The sequence below is a fragment of the Anomalospiza imberbis genome, chromosome 1 (genome assembly GCF_031753505.1).
Source record: "Anomalospiza imberbis isolate Cuckoo-Finch-1a 21T00152 chromosome 1, ASM3175350v1, whole genome shotgun sequence".
Classification (NCBI taxonomy): Eukaryota; Metazoa; Chordata; class Aves; order Passeriformes; family Viduidae; genus Anomalospiza; species Anomalospiza imberbis.
This window is the reverse complement of record NC_089681.1, coordinates 70,960,153-70,977,410: the sequence shown is the minus strand read 5'-3', so window position 1 is coordinate 70,977,410 and position 17,258 is coordinate 70,960,153. Positions and strand designations below refer to the sequence as shown.

Here is a 17,258-nt window from a genome sequence, read left to right as displayed (position 1 = left end):
CCTCTGCTGGTAATTTATTCATGCTCGTTTGGGGGTGCATACTTGTCTGCTTCCCGGGTCCCTGAGCCGGAGGAGAGGACTGTCTTTGAGTTTGCTGCTGTAAGTAACAATTTCTGCTCTAGGCAGTGCTTAGAGGGGACTGGAAACTATGATGCAATAGGTACCCAGTAAGCCCACATCTGTGCAGTGCCACAATAAGACAATTGAGAACAGCGTTAGACTGAATTTTATATGTAAGGAAATGTTAGATAATCATTTCATGTTTCTAATTAGCCTAGTGTTAATGAAGATACAAAGTGGCAGAAGATGACAGTATTACTCAATGAAAAATAAGGCATGGTTTGTCATCTGCAGTGTAACTAGCAATTTATCTTTTTTTGATCTGATGCAGAAACAAGAACATTCAAGAAGATCTCTGAGGTTTAGCCACAGTAGCAGATGGGGTTGCATCTGCAAAGGAGATTGTTTTGTCTGTTTTGAATTGAAATTAAAAGCTGTTGCAATGACAATTCATCTAGTATGAAGAATTAGGAAACAAAGTGCAAGTACTTTGGGGTTTTTTACTTTTAATAGTAACCATTTAAAGAGTAGTAATTACAGCATATTATTCATTGAAGTCTGGAATGTCTACATTGCATGGCAATTTCAGTTTAGGAAAACCACTTAAAGCAACTGACAAAAGACTTTTCCTGCAAGTGTTAGTGTTTTATTTTGAACTTTTATAAATTCAAATATTTTATTGGGCTTGCAAGGCAAGGTTTTGGTAATAGGGGGGCTACAGGGGTGGCTTTTGTGAGAAGCTGCCAGAAGCTTCTCCTATGTCCAACAGAACCAATGCCAGCCAGCTCCAATACAGACCTATCACTGGCCAAGGCTGAACCCAGCAGTGGTGGTGGCATTGCTGGGATAACAGTTAAAAAGGGGCAAAAAGCCCTGCAAGTGGAGAGAGTGAGAATATGTGAGAGGAGCAGCTATGCAGACATCGAGGTGCACAAGGAAGGATGGGCAAGGAGGTGCTCCAGGTGCCAGAGCTGAGGTTCCCTTGCAGCCATGGTGTGGCAGCTGTGCCCCTGCAGCCCATAAAAGTCCGTAATGGAGCAGAGGTCCACCTGCAGACCAAGGAGGACTCCACACTAGTGTTCTCTTTTTGCTTATGAAAATAGTTCATTTTTTCTTGGTCATTTAGCTTTCTATTCATAACATTATACTGCTGTATGCTGTCTACATAGCTACTCATATTTTCTAAACTGCTTCTCATAGTATTACTTTATTCTATCCGTAATTATAATATACTGCACTGTTTCAGACTAAATATTATGCTTAGTCTAATACTCTTTATTTCTGAGGCCTAGTAAAATCTGCAAGGATTATTTGAAGTGTAAAAAGGACTAGGTTACTGATATTAGTATATCCTGATGACTGTCCTTTAACACTTGAGCACTTTCACTGCACTATTTGGGATTTTCAATTCAGTTCTCCTGTTCCGATACCATCACCATTTTTCAAAGAGACAGGCAGAGAATGAAAGAGGAAATGTACTTGCCTTTGAAAAACATTAAAATCCTACAAATCTACACTATTGGACTGGGGTGCTTTGTCACAAGGCTTCCTTGCACATTAGCAGGACTTGGCTCTGCACAGCATGTGTCCCTTGGTCTTCTGCAGCAAAAACATGTGGACTGGGGACATAACTGGAAGCCTCTTGGACTGTTCACCAACACACTAATTGGATTAAAAAGGTTAGATTCCAACTCCATGAAGCAGCCAGCAGGACAGAAAGACATCAGGTACCTGTAGTAGGTTTTTTCCTGCTTACATTGGACTGGTGTTTAGTCTGGACAGTGCTACTCAATGTCTGAGCCCCCATTCCCAGATCACACAGCTGTTTCTTTTCTGACAGAAGTTTATAACTAAATTTGCGGTTGTTTTCCCTTTCAATAGCCCAAGAGAAATTGAGTGCTCCCTCTCAGAGCAGCTGGAATATGTGGCTTTGCTAGTGCTGTCTCTTTGGATCCAGCCACCCATGTCCTCTCAGAAACTGGATAGGTATTTCCAAAACAAGAGAAAGCAGGGACAAACAACACCACTGACACATTCCTAGCACATTGGTAAGGCATCATCTCCAGGGAAGCATTACACCAAAGGATACCAGGTGTTAGGTTTTCTTTCATCTCTGTGAGTGAATAACCTATTGCTTCCACTACCCACTTGTACACAACAATGCATCATGTATTAGCTTTGATTTTTAAGCAGACATGGTAAATCAAGGAAGGGATGTAAAAAACACGTCGTTTTAAGAAGTTCAAGAGCAAGCTTCAGTTGTGCAATTCTTTCAGATGCAAACCTTGGTTAAGGCTTTGCCCTTCAGTTGTCCTGCAACAGAAATTTGCTTGCTTACACATATTTTTGTGTGGGCACATGAGCACACAGATGGTGATAGATACGTTGCATCACTGCAAAAAGTGGTGCAATTTTAAATTGAGACCTGCCTTGCTCACAAAATGGATGTGTGTATGAAAGACTGCCCCGACAACTGCAACTATTATTAGTAAAACTGAGGAGCATAGAACAGACTGGGACGGTCTCATACTAAAGTTATTAATATATTTAAATCAAAAAACAGGATATAAAAACTGTGGTAGGCACTCAGGATTTCCTGTCTGCTGGAAGAATTCAAGTTTATACAAGTAATTTGCATACTATCTTCAGTCCCCCAAAAGATAATATCATGCTGAATCTCAATTGAAATAGTTGAAACAGCAGGTGCTACAGTTTTTTCAAGTGAAAAGTGATCCAGCAGCAGGAGAGGAACCCAAATAAGCAGCCTCTGCTTCAGTTAATCTTTGCTCTAACTGCAAGTGTAGAACATCTCAGCTGCATACTTTGTTTTACGTAACTGAGAATGTATTACTTGACAAATTTACCTTGTGACTTTTAATAACTGCTTTGAGTGCATCTCATCAAGATCACACATGCATCTAGGTCATTCTAATCCAATCTTCTTGTTACACTCCCCAAGATCTCAGCTGGGATAATGAAATTGTTGATACAAAACCCTTGGTCAATCTCCACAAGTAAGAGCGGGGATTAATAACATTAAAAAAAAAAAGTATTCAAGCAAGACACCACAAATAATGTTTTATTAGTAAGGGATTTTGGGGAAAGATGTATCAATCTTAATAGAAGTATCTCTTTTAAAAATAGCTACAGATATACCCAATAGAAAACATGCATGTTTTCTCCCTCTGGAATGTGCAGAACAGAGTTCATTTTCACATTACATATTCTTGAGAAAAATATTTCAGTATTATATATTTTCCAAGAGAAAAATCTGTCAGAGCTGCTGAAAAGGGATCACAAGTGATGAAAAATAAGTAGGATATTGTTTAAACAAAAGGCAATTCTAGCATTTGACCAAGTTGATCATGTACCTGGGTCTTGAAATGTGGGAATCAGAGTAGTTTAGGTTGGAAAAGACCTCAGAGTTAAGTGAGTCCAACCTTTAACCCAGCACTACCAAGTCCACCACTAAACCATCTCCCTCAGTACCACAACTACATGCATACCTCCAAGGATTGTGACTCCACCACTTCCCCAGGCAGCTTGTTCCAGGACTTGACAACCCTTTCAGTGAAGAAATTTTTCATAATAGCCAATCTGAACCTCCCCTGGCACAACATAAGGCCATTTCCTCTCACTCTATCACTGGTTACCTGGGAGAAGAGATGAACTCCCACCTGGCTACAACCTCCTTTCAGACAGTTGTAGAGAGTAGTAAGATTCCCCCTGGGCCCCCTTTTCTCCAGGCTAAACAGTCCCAGCTCTTTCATATGCTCCTCATATGACCTGCCTCAAATAAAATCTGTACTTTTCTTAGGGAAGGCTCTAGAAGTATAATGAGAATATAAAATATAATCACACAAAGAACAAATCCTTCTGGCTTGGGTTTGGGATTTTTTTAATTAATCCAATTAAATAACATTTCTAAACATACTGACATTCGCAGCCCACAGACCTTAGCTTTTCCTTTTCTGCAACAAGAGAGAGAACAGGGATAAGCTGTCAGACTATCACACTTCAGATCCTATCCCACTGTAGGCAAACCATAAATTAACATTATGTGGGCAAACCAACTGAACTTTTAGGCAAGATAAATATTTATTAGCATAGTACCAGAGCAAAATCAAGACATCTGTTCAAATTTTCTGGAAACTATGATAGAAGACTACTGACTAGAGAACTACAGCTCTTGAATATAAAGATGCAATAAACACTGACCTTTCTTTCACTGTTTAGTATCAGAAGAACATTTGCCTTTTCAAAAAAGGCAAAAAAAAAGTAGTGTTAGATTAGACTCTAAAATACTGCAGAAAAATGATTTTTTTTACTGGGAGGTTGTCCCATTAGTGATTTTTAAACAAATATCCTTGAAGATATAAGATTTTTGGTGGGTTGACCCTGGCCAAATTCCAGGTGTCCACCGAAGCCACTCTGTCTCTCCTCTCCACAACTGGACAGGGAGAAGAAACCAAAGCCTAAGCTCCATGGGTTGAGATAACGACTAGGAGAGATCACTCATCAAATATCACCATAGACAAAAGAGACTCAAATTTGGTATATTAACTGAATTTGTTACTAACAGAAACAGAGCAGGATAATGAAAAGTAAAATACATTTTAAAAACACCTTCCCTCCACCTTTCTCTTCTTCCCAAGCTCTACCTCCTCCCCGAGGGAGGCACAGGGAGACAGGGAATAGGGGCTATGGTCAGTTCATCACCTGTGGTTTCTCCTGCTCTTCAAGGAGAGGAGGCCTTCCCCTGTTCCAACATGAGGTCCCTCCCATGGGAGACAATTCTCCATGAACTTCTCCAATCTGAGTCCATCCCATGGGCAACAGCTCTCAATGAACTGCTCCAACATGGACTGCTCTTCCACAGGGTGCAGCAGTTCACGCACAGCCTGCTCCAGTATGGGTCCTCCACAGGGTCTCAAGTCCCACCATGAAACCTGCCCCAGCATGTGCTCCTTTCTCCAAACATCCCTGTCACAACCCTGCTCCAGCACAGGCTTCCCATGGGTTCACAGCCTCATCTCAGGCAGCCACCTGCTCTGGCATGAGGATCCTCCACAGGCTGCAAGTGGATCTCTGAATCCCCATGGTCCTCCATGGGCTGCAGGGGCACAGCTCCAGCAGGAGAATCTCGGCTCCAACACCTGAAGCACCTCCTCCCACTCCTCACTTGGTGTCTGCATAGATGTTGCTCTGCCCAAGAACATTTTTTTTTCTTTCTTAAATATGTTATTATAAAGACATTACTGTCCTTTATGATGGGCTCAGCCTTAGTCAGGAGCAGGTTGGCTCAAGCTGGCATTGGCTCTGCCAGACATGGGAGAAGCTTCTAGCATCTTCTTACAGAAGCCACCCCTTTAGCCCCCATCACCAAAATCTGGCCACACAAACCCAGTAAAGATATTAATTCACCACAAACTATGTTTGGGTTTAAACACCTTGGGTAGACAGTGGTTTTTGAATCCTATATTTTTTTCCACTAAAAGAGATTTTGATAGGTGGATGATTTAGACAAGAAGATTAAAAAAATGATGCAGAGATGATAGGATTTAGAAATGTCCCAAGACTCTAAAATTATCTTCAGAATATGCTTTAAGTGATCCTATTGAACTTTCATTGTCAAATAACTCCATTTTAACATTGAGGAATAAATCAAACTCTTCACCATCCTCTCTCTCCAGCAAGCTCATGACTGCTCATCAAAACAAATCTTACTGCAATTCCCTACTGGAAAACTTATCATCTGGCAAAATTACGTTACTAATTTTTTTTAAGAATATAACCCAACACAGAAGTGCAAACAGAGCAGATGACACTTGGCAAAAGTTTGAATTCCATTTATTTTCAAATTATATTAGCAGCAGAGTTTTGTGGAATTTTTTTCTCAGTGTTCATTTATTTGTTTTTTAATTTTTATAACTATATTAGAATTTGGTTGTTCACTTGGTAGCCTTTTGTTTTTGTTTGGTTTTTTTTGTTTGTTTGTTTTAGTTTTCTCTTGGGTTGTTTTGTTTTTTTTTTTTTGGGTCAGCAATTCTAAAAGATTATTATTACAATCATGCAAAAGACATAGATAACTTGAAAATCTGTATGCTTGGGATCCCATCATATTCTTGAAACCATTCTGGAGTCCTTCATGAGCAAAAGGTTGGGGTATGAGAACAGACACAAGGCTCCAGAATTTTAGACTATAAAATCACCTAGAATATTAGCAACAGAAGAAAGAAGACACTTGATTTTTTAAAAACAGCACAGTAAGATTTTTTTTTCAATCTCAAGGTTTTTTTATAAATTAAGTTAGAAAACATTACATAATTGTTAACAATGCTAGATTCACCTAAGTAGACTTCCAAAACCAGTTTAGAGTGAGAAGACACATATTGCATATTGAGATAGCTATCTATTTTAAGAGGTAGATGACAATATTAATCTATTAGCAGTACAGCTTTTATGTAAATATCATTAAATATTGTCTATACAGTGTCCCTATATTTGTAAGGGTGCAAAGAGAAGGAAAAACACTGCCTCTCATCTAAAAGCAACTGTATTCATCTAATCCCTTGGTCTACATCACCAGCTCTTCTGGAGATGCAGGTGTGGGGAATTGAAAGAATTAGGAAGGCAAGGGAAAAAAAATAAAATCAACCCTGTTTGTGTATGTAGGCAGAACACACCATCCAGACTGCAGTGAGGGTGGCTGAGCTCACAGCACAATCCTCAGGACAGCTTGCCTACATTGAGTGGAAACAGCAGAAGCCCCCACAGGCAGAAAAAGAAGCATCAGAAGTCATGCACAGTACTTCCTACAATGCCCATTCAGACTCATTGCCTAATGTATTTATGAAGGTGCTTCACCACTGGAAAAACACTTCTGCTCCTATTCACCCTGTCCATCAGACTTCTGGGTTACCATTAGGAGGAAAAAGCAGTAAGTAATAGCAGCACTGATGGAAAGGCTTTCTCACAGTGATGATCCAAGTGTGTTGCTAACCTGCCAGCATCTGTAAAATGTTGGCCATTACTAAAAGCATCCATCTCAAAGTGTTAAAAGCACAGCTCAGTACAAAAATGGGATGACAATTTTCCTGTCCTTTGGATAGTCTTCAAATTTCTCAAGGTACCATCTGAAAAACAAAGAAAAATCTGATGAGTATTGAGTCTTCAAAACACTGCTGAAGAAATGAAATAATTGTACAATCTGTTTAATTTAATCCATACATGTTTTTGTCTACAAACAAAAAAAAAGCCTTTATAACCTACTCTGGATAGAAAAATGGCATTTACTGCACTCACCCTAATGACATCTAATCACCAAATATAACTAGCTGCCACTTGGTTTGGAAATCAAACCAACAGATGTGGTGAGATATGTCAGGGAAGGAATAACCCATTCTTTCAAAATGTATGGTATTGCACATACCGAGAATTTACACATTTTAGAATTAGAGGGAGAAAAAATAAAATCGAAAATGTGTCATTGCATAATAAGCAAGGGATGCTTCACACACTGGAATGAGAGTCCCATTCTGCATAGAAACGTCTTTGGCTGCAGTTGGAATTTGGGTAATCAAACCGAACATGACAAACATTGCACTTGCCTTATTGCTAACACTCCTCAAAGACCATCACTATTTTCAAATCCAGAAAAAAAAAACCAAAAAAACAGAGCACTATCAGATATTGTTTGTGTTTTCACCTTCCATAACAAGCATGTTTAGTCCCATTTTTGTATATTTATTGTTCTGCTTCTCTGAAATAAAAGAACTAAGTTTGCCTGGGTTCCTCAAAGGTGCAGATATTCATAATATCAATAGTTAACTGCAAGATCAAAGCTGGAATAAACAGAACAAAATATGCAATATACATGCACGATAACCTGCATCTAGGGAACACAATTATTACCCTAGTGACCCATTTCACTCAATTATTCTAAGTTTTATAAATAAACAAACTACACAAACATTTCTTCACTTACATGGTTTTGCTATTTTTAGTTGCTTGGGGGTTCTGTCCTGTACTCCTATTTCCTTTTCATGCATTTTTCCTTTAGTGTAAAAAAACTTCCTTTAACAACCTTTAGCTTTTCTTGATGTTCTGAAAGAGGGCCATCAAGGCTTAAGATTGATGGAAACCAACCATCAATTGAGGTTGGTTTTGAATTTGAGCCTGAAGAACCTAATATACAAGGAGAGGCAGGAGAACCTGTCCTTGCTTCATCTGGCAAGGAGAAGACACTCAGAACTCAACTGGATGAGCCCTGGGCCTTGTGGTTTGGCACACACCAGTTGACTGGACACCACAACCTTCAAATGCTCCTCCCAACTCAAGACACTGCAACTCTGCTCACTAATAGCAGGTGATAAAACAGGAAGAGACGGTCATAGGCAACAGGTTTGGAAGGCTCAGGTTGGCTAGTGGGAGAAACTTACTCACTGGGAGGGTATTACAGAACCAGAACATCCTACAAACAATGGGCAGGAAAACCTCTATTCCTGGAGGTTTTTAGGACTCCCTAAGACAGACGTGGCTGCCCTCATAGATGGTCAGTATTTTTTTTCAACCCATTTTGTCCTTAAATTCATGTTTATTTCCTCTCATGCCACTAAATTTCAACATGACAACCAAAGCAGGAAGCTGAAAATAACCAAAATAAAATTAACATGTTCAAATTCTTTTAAGCATGCTGTTCCTTAATGAGAATCCTTTCAGGAAACAAGTCTCCCCAAACAATGGTCCTTCTTGTTAGCAGGAAAGCCACATTATAAATACAGTACATGAGCAGTCAGAATGTTTAGAGCAGAGACTTCATTCAATATCATCTATCAGAACTGCTTTCATAATGTCTGTACAATTGATTATAGACAATACGATACACACATGACTATAAAGTGTGCCTGTTAAAGACAGCTTGGGTGATTTTCAAAAATTTATATACTAGAGAAACAAGTTTGAGAAGAGAAAGTATAGTATTTGATTAATTATGAAAATATTGGTAAACTTGTCTATAATCTTTACAGATCCAGCATGTACTGTCTTCATTTAAACATTATTTTGACCACCTTGTTGCACTGTGTTTATGCTCTATACTATTCTGCCGAAATTCTGCAGTACTTAATCTTCTCAGAGTATTCTCTATCATTTTCTGCCCTACAGCAGCAGTCTCTTTCACAAGACTTGCTCTGCAACATCCCTGTAGGATGAGGCATAATTTGTGAAATGGAAATGCAGTGGGGCATAGAGACAACAGAGCTGACAAGGCAGGAACACTTACTTGTGGTGTTGTCTTGCCCTTGAACCCAGGATGAAAAGAGTGCACAATGCAAATGCAAGGCTTTCAATGGTGCAGCAGGCAAGGGCAAACCCAAACCATTCCAGGATCTCTCCAAAAAAGTTGGCTCCACTGACATACTCAAACATTCCTCCTGAAAGCAGGACAGAGTTACTTCAAAATACCTTAGTCGAGATGTTCAATGTTACCTTTTCTGTGCACCAAGTAGGAGCTATATCACTAATATCTCTATTTGATCTTGAAAGGCATTGGAGACAGTGTTTTTCAGTTCAAGCTGTACTATGAAGGATCACTTCAGACCTCATTCTAAGACAGACCTTTTGTAGCTCCACTTTTCCTCTTTAAATAAAGAAAAGCAGATTTACTAGTATCAGCAGCAAGTACATGCCTTTGTGAATAATTACTTAATGACATGTTCTTTGATCATTCACGAAAACTTTTTTAAAATATGTAGAAACAGAAGACATACTCCCCTTGAGTCCCAGAAAATACTCATAGGGTTAGTTAGCCTACAGTTTTTAATTTCTTTAAGTACTTTAGAAAATAAGTTAATTATGAACAATACTATTATTATGGAGTTTCAAATTTATTCTCTAGCTTACAAAGTTATTGTGCTTTTGTCCCCATTCCTCATCAGAGCTGCTGTTTCAGCTTCTACACTCAGTGAAAATTTGGCAGTCTGTGTTGAATCAATTGTATGGACAGTTGTGCATAAACAATTGGTACTCAGCTGCTGAGAATTTTTTAAATTAAGAATTTCGCCCTAATTCCAAAGTTGGTGTACAAATGGATAACATCTCAGCATATGCTTTACCAGCGGGACTAAACAAACAAGTATTTGGCAAATGTAATAAAGGACGTGTTTTGACCTTGCTCTAGTTACACTACTTTTGTGACAAAAGTGAAATTCTAGCACTTAAACTGGATAAGCAACATCAAGATCACCTCCTCCTGATCTTACAGCAAATAACATATTTCCTTCAGAACCATTTTGTACACTGAAGACAGTATAGTATGTTCATATTCATTTTTTCACATGAGCACTTCAATTTACATCTATTAAAATTATAATTATTTTATTCTTCTTGGTGAAAAATAACAGTCTACCTTATATATCTTAGTTCTTGCAGTTTTATTAAAAAAATTAACAACCAAGAAAAAGCAACAACTAAGAAGAAAAATCTAGTGAGATAACAGAATTCAGAGGTAGTATTACCTTTCTGATCTCAGTGAGCGCAATGTACCCAGAAGTCAATATAGGCTCCATAAGAAAGCCTTCCACATTATCCATTTTCCCATGAAGGTCAGAATTTACAATGCCAAATTAATTTCGATTTCTGTCCTCTTTTCCCTGTGTCGCCCTTTTCAAAATTGTTGCTGTTCTCCAATTACTTTAGGTACCTTCCTCTTATATCAGACATGAGATGGGTCACATGCTGACTACTTCCTTCATTCCCCTGTTGCTCCTACACTGAGTTAATAATTTAGGTCTTTCTTCTCCACCCACCTGCTGATTCTCTGAAAAGTTGGGCAATGCTGTTACATTTTTACCCCTTTTTAAAAACAAAGGCAATGTTGGTCAAGAAACCCAAAGATTTGCACAAGGCAACTGATATAATGAAACAGATTCCTTACAATACTTGGCTTAAGAGGAAAAAAATGTTTCCCAAACTATAAAATCACTTCCTGTGGTAGAAAACAAAATGCTATTTCCAGTTGCCTCTTATATAATAAATTACTATCTGCTCTAAAATACGCCAAGCTTTAGAAGGCCATTTTCACACAGAATCATTTTAGGTTGGAAGGGATCTCTTGAGATAATCTTGTTCAACCACCACTGTTGAAGTAGGATCAGCCAGAGGAGGTTGCCCAGGACTATGCCCAGTATGCTTTTGAGTCTCCCTCCAGTCTCTCTGAGCAACCTGCTCCACATCTGTGTGTTTGACCATCCCCACAGCCCCCCAAAAAAATCAGATATAAGTTTGTGTCCACTGTCTCTGGTCCTGTCACTAGGCATCACTAAGGAGAGCCTAGTTCTCTCTTCTTTGTAATATATAACCTTTGGTAAGATCTCCCTTGAGCCTTCTCTTCTCCAGTCTGAACAGTCCAAGCTCTCTCCACCTCTTCTTATATGAGAAATACTTCTTTTTGTTATATTAATTTCTGTACCATTTTACTTACCTCTTGGTATCTTGTAACCAGTTTCCCCAGGTTTTCTCAGATTTCTGAGAATATGATCAGAATGAATATTGATGGCCATGCCAATCAACCATCCTAAAAAACCTATGGAGAAATATTAAAAATACTGTATTTAGTGCACTGTGTTTGTTCAGAAGACAAACTACAGTCAGATATCACATTAGGCATATTGTCTCCAAGCAGTAGTAACGTAAGCAGCATGAACAGTTCTGGTGACAATCCTGCACAGTCCCAATCCCACACTGTGCTCTTCAATCAGTAGAGCTCACAGCAAGTACCGGTTGCTAGTAGAGCAACAGCTCCCTAGATGGGAAATAGCACTGTAAAAATGAAGATTATTTTTATGTTGCTAGACTTTTATAAATGTATGTATGTTCATATATGCAGATGTAATGTGTATGTTTCCCTAACTTCAACATAGAATAACAAATATGCTAAAATTTTACACACTGAAACAGCCAGCCATTTTTAATCTTCCCAGAGGGACACATCTTAGCCCCACTCTCCTTTTACTATTTTACTGATAGCATATCAAAATTTCCCCAACAGATTTCTGTGCAATAAAAGGAATACAACTGTGAAGGAATTAACATACCATTTAATCGTGCCATTCAGCAAAATGGTTTAGCCATTTATTATAGCCTTTCACAGAAACTGACATTGTTGTCCCATTCTGCATCCTTATGTTGCCATAAGGGTGGGATAAATCAAAAGGAATTTAGGATTGAAATTCATTATTTGTATTCCTTGGCAACACATTGCCTATGTTATCTTCTGTTGAAGGCAGCATTGCCTGCTGATAAGGAACAGTTAAGGTCTATGTTTTGAGGTTAATGAGTCCCTCATCTCAGATTCTGTGATTAGTTTTTCCAACAAGACACAATCTGGAGCATCCAGATACCTATCCATATTAGGAGAGACACTTGTGCCTCCAAGATTATAACCACATTTGGACAATGCATACACGCTCTTCAGGTTTGATGTGTGAAGAGAGCAGAGGTGACACATGCTTAATTGCCTCATTGCCAGATAAAAAGCTTCATGCAACAGTTGAGATGCTGATGTTCTGTAACCTGCACCTTGAGAGTTACAGGTGCTGTTCTGCTTTGCAGAGCTGCTATTAAAAAAGTGTTTAGATGCACAAAAGAGTTAGCCATCAACATTCAAAGGAAGTAGTTGAATAGGGACTTAAAGGAGTAAGAAAAGATGCGGCATGCTGCAAAGGGTTTGAAGAAGCTAAAGCAAACAAAGGAAGAAAGCAGTTTCCAAATAAAGTGCAGGTAGATTAGGAAAGGACACAAGGGTTAGGCAGAGAGGTGTTAGTGTCCTGTTTGTAGCAGTCACCACTTCAGGGTATCACCAGCTTTCTTGGTAAATTCACAAGTTCTTTATTGGCATACAGGTGTAAGGTTCATGCTGAAAGATTATGACATTGTTCTTGGTTTGCAAGCTCATGGTTGTGCACTTACAGCAGAACATTCCTGTTTCCTCTGAAAACAGACAGGTTCGCTTAGTGGTAGTAGAAATATATATAAGCATATATTTCAAACTGGTATTATTTAGGAAAAGGAACAAACAAACAAAACCACAAATACAAACCAAACTAATTCATGCACAGAAGTATTCATAACTGAAAGCAGATGAACCTAACTATTGTCATTTGCACATTTGTATCTTTCAGAAATCCTTGAAACTTAAAAAAAACCCAAAACCTGCCCAAAAGAACCCAAGGAAACCTGAGCAACAAGTCTTATTAACTTGATTTTTTTTTTAAGATATTTGATTAAGGAGGAACTGATTTATAGCTCCTTAATCATTATTCATTCACAGCACTGTATTGAGATATCTTTCAACTAAGGTACTGGAAACAGCACCTGCCTGGCTTCAGTCTTCAACAGTTTTGATTAAGAAATCTCTTAATTTTTTTTTCCTTTTGCTGGATTCTGATTTAAGGAAAGTGGAAATTTTAAATGACCAAGAGAGTTTCAAATATATTCTAGTGCTCTCTGAAGTCATTCCCTTGTACCTCAATTTCTCTATTTTTAGTGTACAAAGAGAACTGCCTCCTAATCTTGGCAAGAGAATCTACTTATATTAAAATTTCTTCAATCTTATATTCATGACAGCATTCAGCACAGTTGTCCTCTCTGTCATCCAAAATAACACTGGAATAAAACAAAAAAAATATTTTTTATTGATGTAAAAGGCTTGAGAAATAAAGGAGAAAGACTAACTTACTCTGGCTACAGAATAACAAAAAGAAGGGTTCTGACTCAGATCAAGGATCTACACAGTCCAGTACTCTGCCTTTGACTGATGAGGCAAAATATTCTGGTTTATCTTCAGATGAAAATGATCTTTCTGTAAAGATTTCATTAGGAAATGATACTATCATTTTCACAGTAGGCAAAAGTAGATGCCTAGGAAACAAAAAAAAAAATTGAGTAAATTAAATACTTTGTCACTAAATACCTTAGTCCTTTAATCATATCCATTGCTTCAAGTATAAGTGTAACCTCACTTCCCAATTGGGAGTGAATGATCAACCCTTCCACCCCTTCCTTGTGGGGCCATTTTTGTCATTTGACAAAGTCACCCTCAATTACAAGGGCAGCTGGATTGGTGCCAGTGTGTGTATCCAGTGTAGATATCCTGACACCAAGGACTTCTAGCATTTGCCATGGTATGCCAGTAGTTAGCAGCTATCCTTGATAGATTTTTTTACTCCACAAATTTGTTACTTTGGTTTAATCTGCATGTTACACAGAAAAGCTTTGCTTCTTCTAAACCTGCATGCTGCTGGTTCCCTGTAGGGCTTCAAGCTTCAATGAGGAAAAAAAAATACATGATCTGGATTTACTTAGCTGTTAAGAGAGTAAAGACCACAATCAGATCATCTAGCACTGCAGAAAGAAGTGTGAGTTCACAGGTTAAAAAGCCTTCAGCTACACCAATGAGAAAATTATGAGAAGACTTTTAAAATGGCATTGGAGATACTGTAAAATCACAATAAAAATTAAGAGCTATGAAGACAGAGGAAAATTACACCTGATGTTCTCATAACATGATTTAACTCACCTGTAATGAAGCGTGAGTCGCCCAGCCAGCCTGGAGGGTAAGTTGCATAGGTGGTTAAGCTTCGGCCCTGTAAGTACCCGTTGAAAACACAGAACAGAAGTGCTAACGCAAAAGTGAAAAATGGCGTTGGTTTTCCTTCACGGATCAGCAGAGGAAAGATGAGTGCCCTATAGAAAACAAAGAAAAGAAAATGTATTAACCACAAAAAAGATAGTTTTGAAGTCCAAACATTGTCCACACTACCCTACTTTACAAATTTTCAGCACCAGCCCTTGGTGTGTGTTTGAAAGGATAGCTGCACTTGCTTAAACACCTAAAACATTCTTTTTTTTTGCCTAGTTGGAATTACAAGGCCAGTACTCTCTACCATATGGCAGAAATTTTGAACTTTGCATCCAAAGCAACTACTTTGGTGAGAGGAATAAAGACAACTGATATTACACAGTCCATATTTGTTCCTAAATCCTCAGTTGTATCATCAAATTTTCTGAGATGAAACAAGGACCCCTCCACTAAATTCCCCCAGCATTTCCAGGGGGAAAGTCAATCCCCTTTAAAATAACTTAATTGACCTCAGTTTCCTCCCTACCCTGTAAGCCAAAACATTAATTGCTTCACCTTGACAGTTTTGGTCTACTCTATGACACCTCTAAAGACGTGACAAACCCACAATTGCCATCCCATTTGGGAAAGGAATCTTGATTGCTTTTCCTGGGGGATTATGCAAGTAAACAAACTAGCTCTAAACAAGAAGAGCAGGTGAATACTCTTGTGTTCTTTCTTGTGGAACTAGCCAACTCCCAATTGTCTATTGATTTAATTATGATCCATAATGATACAGAAGCAGGATCACTGAAGCCTGAGCATTCTTCACCTGTTTTCCATCTACCCAAGGACAACTGCTTCAAAATAACCTTTCCAAAGGAAGTCCAATTCTAATAGCTTTCAAGAAAGAGTAACAAATTCATTACAGGATTATTTAAAGCATGCAATGCTACAACAAACAGAACTAGATAACAGAAAACGTTCTTCCAGTTTACGTTCACCTACAGAAGAGTCCCATGGGTTTGGCAATAGCAACAAGCAATTGGAAAAAAAGAAATTGCCTCACATCCCTAGCTATTCCCAGACTTCAAGGATGAGTTAAGATCCCATGTAAAAGTTAATGTCTTTACACTTAAGAATAGAAAAAGGGGGAGCAAAGACAAAATTGCAGGTTTTCAAAGGCAGCCTCCAGGCCAACCATATGTCATATACCTCCCCACTACAAGGTTGTTGGAATACACTTGGTCAGAAGCAAGAGCTTTTCTCAATAAGCACCAGAAAATAACATATCAGTCACACAAGTGGCTTAAAATAAACCTGACAAATCTAATCCTCCCGTCTTGGAGGCAAATTTACTTGAGGAGTATGACAAGTAGTTACTGTCCACTACTTGAAGGGAACAGCAAGATCACACCTGGGCTCCAACTCAGCTGCCTTCTCCAAGTATTTTTATAAAATGCCTGAATACCATTGACTACCTGGCAACATAGGACACAGCCTCAGCTTTGCCAGTACTTTAATGAATCCTTGAATATGCTGAGCTGGAGGAAACACACAAGGTTCATCCAGTCCAACTCCTGCAACGAACACTAAGTTGAAAGACAATGTTGAGCAACTTAATTAGAAAATAGCTATTGTTTAGCAACATCAAGATCACATCACTACACGGTGCTGAACTTTCCTTGTTGTAACACAGTGACCTTAAGATAGCCTGGTCAATCCCTTTCTGAAGAGGGAGTCACCACGAGGCACAGCAGCAGCACAGGGACGGAGCGGCGCGCTGCGGGAGCGCCAAGCGCTCCGTTTGCACGCCGGAGCATCACGGTGCATAGCACAGCGCACACAGGGGAGCCGGCACCGCATGGCCACAGCTATTTACCCAGACACCGTGACAAAACAGGACATATCTTAGTGTAGCGAAGCAGAAGAGACGTCAGTCACTATTACATTAAGTAACAAACGCTAATTAACAGAACCTCAACCCCTTCGGTCGGGAAGAAGCAGCCAAGGCTCTCTATGAAGACCGATCCTTTTTCCTGCCTTCAGCATGGCAGGGAGCCCTGGCCATCCACCCCAGCCCCGCCTGTGCCCGCGGGCAGCGCCGCCCGCCCGACCCCGCACCTGTGCGCGTAGTGCAGGAGGAAGCAGCCCAGCAGGACGCGGTTGGGCCGGGCGGCCGCGACCGCCCCGCCACAGGCGGCGAGCCCGAGCGGGACGAGGAGGGAGGGCAGCTCCTGCAGCGCCCAGGCGGGGCGGGCGGGCAGCAGCCAGCCGAAGCGCCGCGAGGAGTACCGGCCGTAGGGCATGGGGATGAAGCAGAGCAGCAAGGCGGAGGCGGCGCCCAGCGCCATCAGCCCGTAGGAGAAGAGCTCCAGCAGCCGCCGCTCCTCGGGGCCCTCGGCCCGGCGCCACAGCGCGCACACGCCGCCATCGCCGGCAGAACCCATCGCGCTCCGCCGCCTCGGTTCATCTGGCACCGCCAGCGCTCGCCGGCGGCGGGGCCGCCCCAGCCCCGCCTCCGCCCCGCCCTGCCCCCGCCCGCCAGTTGTGGGTGGGGCCGGGCCGGGCCGGGCCG

General features: G+C 40.1%; 1 protein-coding gene across 1 annotated transcript; it reads right to left on the bottom strand.

Moving 5' to 3' along the window:
- Window positions 1-6,075: 6,075 nt before the first annotated feature.
- Window positions 6,076-17,179, bottom strand: SRD5A1 (steroid 5 alpha-reductase 1). The gene is made up of 5 exons (XM_068196329.1): window positions 16,805-17,179; window positions 14,639-14,805; window positions 11,543-11,644; window positions 9,344-9,494; window positions 6,076-7,196 (listed from the first exon to the last, which is right to left on the bottom strand). Exons 1-5 carry the CDS (start codon window positions 17,128-17,130, stop codon window positions 7,130-7,132), a joined length of 813 nt encoding a protein of 270 aa, XP_068052430.1. The 5' UTR covers window positions 17,131-17,179; the 3' UTR covers window positions 6,076-7,129.
- Window positions 17,180-17,258: the final 79 nt, after the last annotated feature.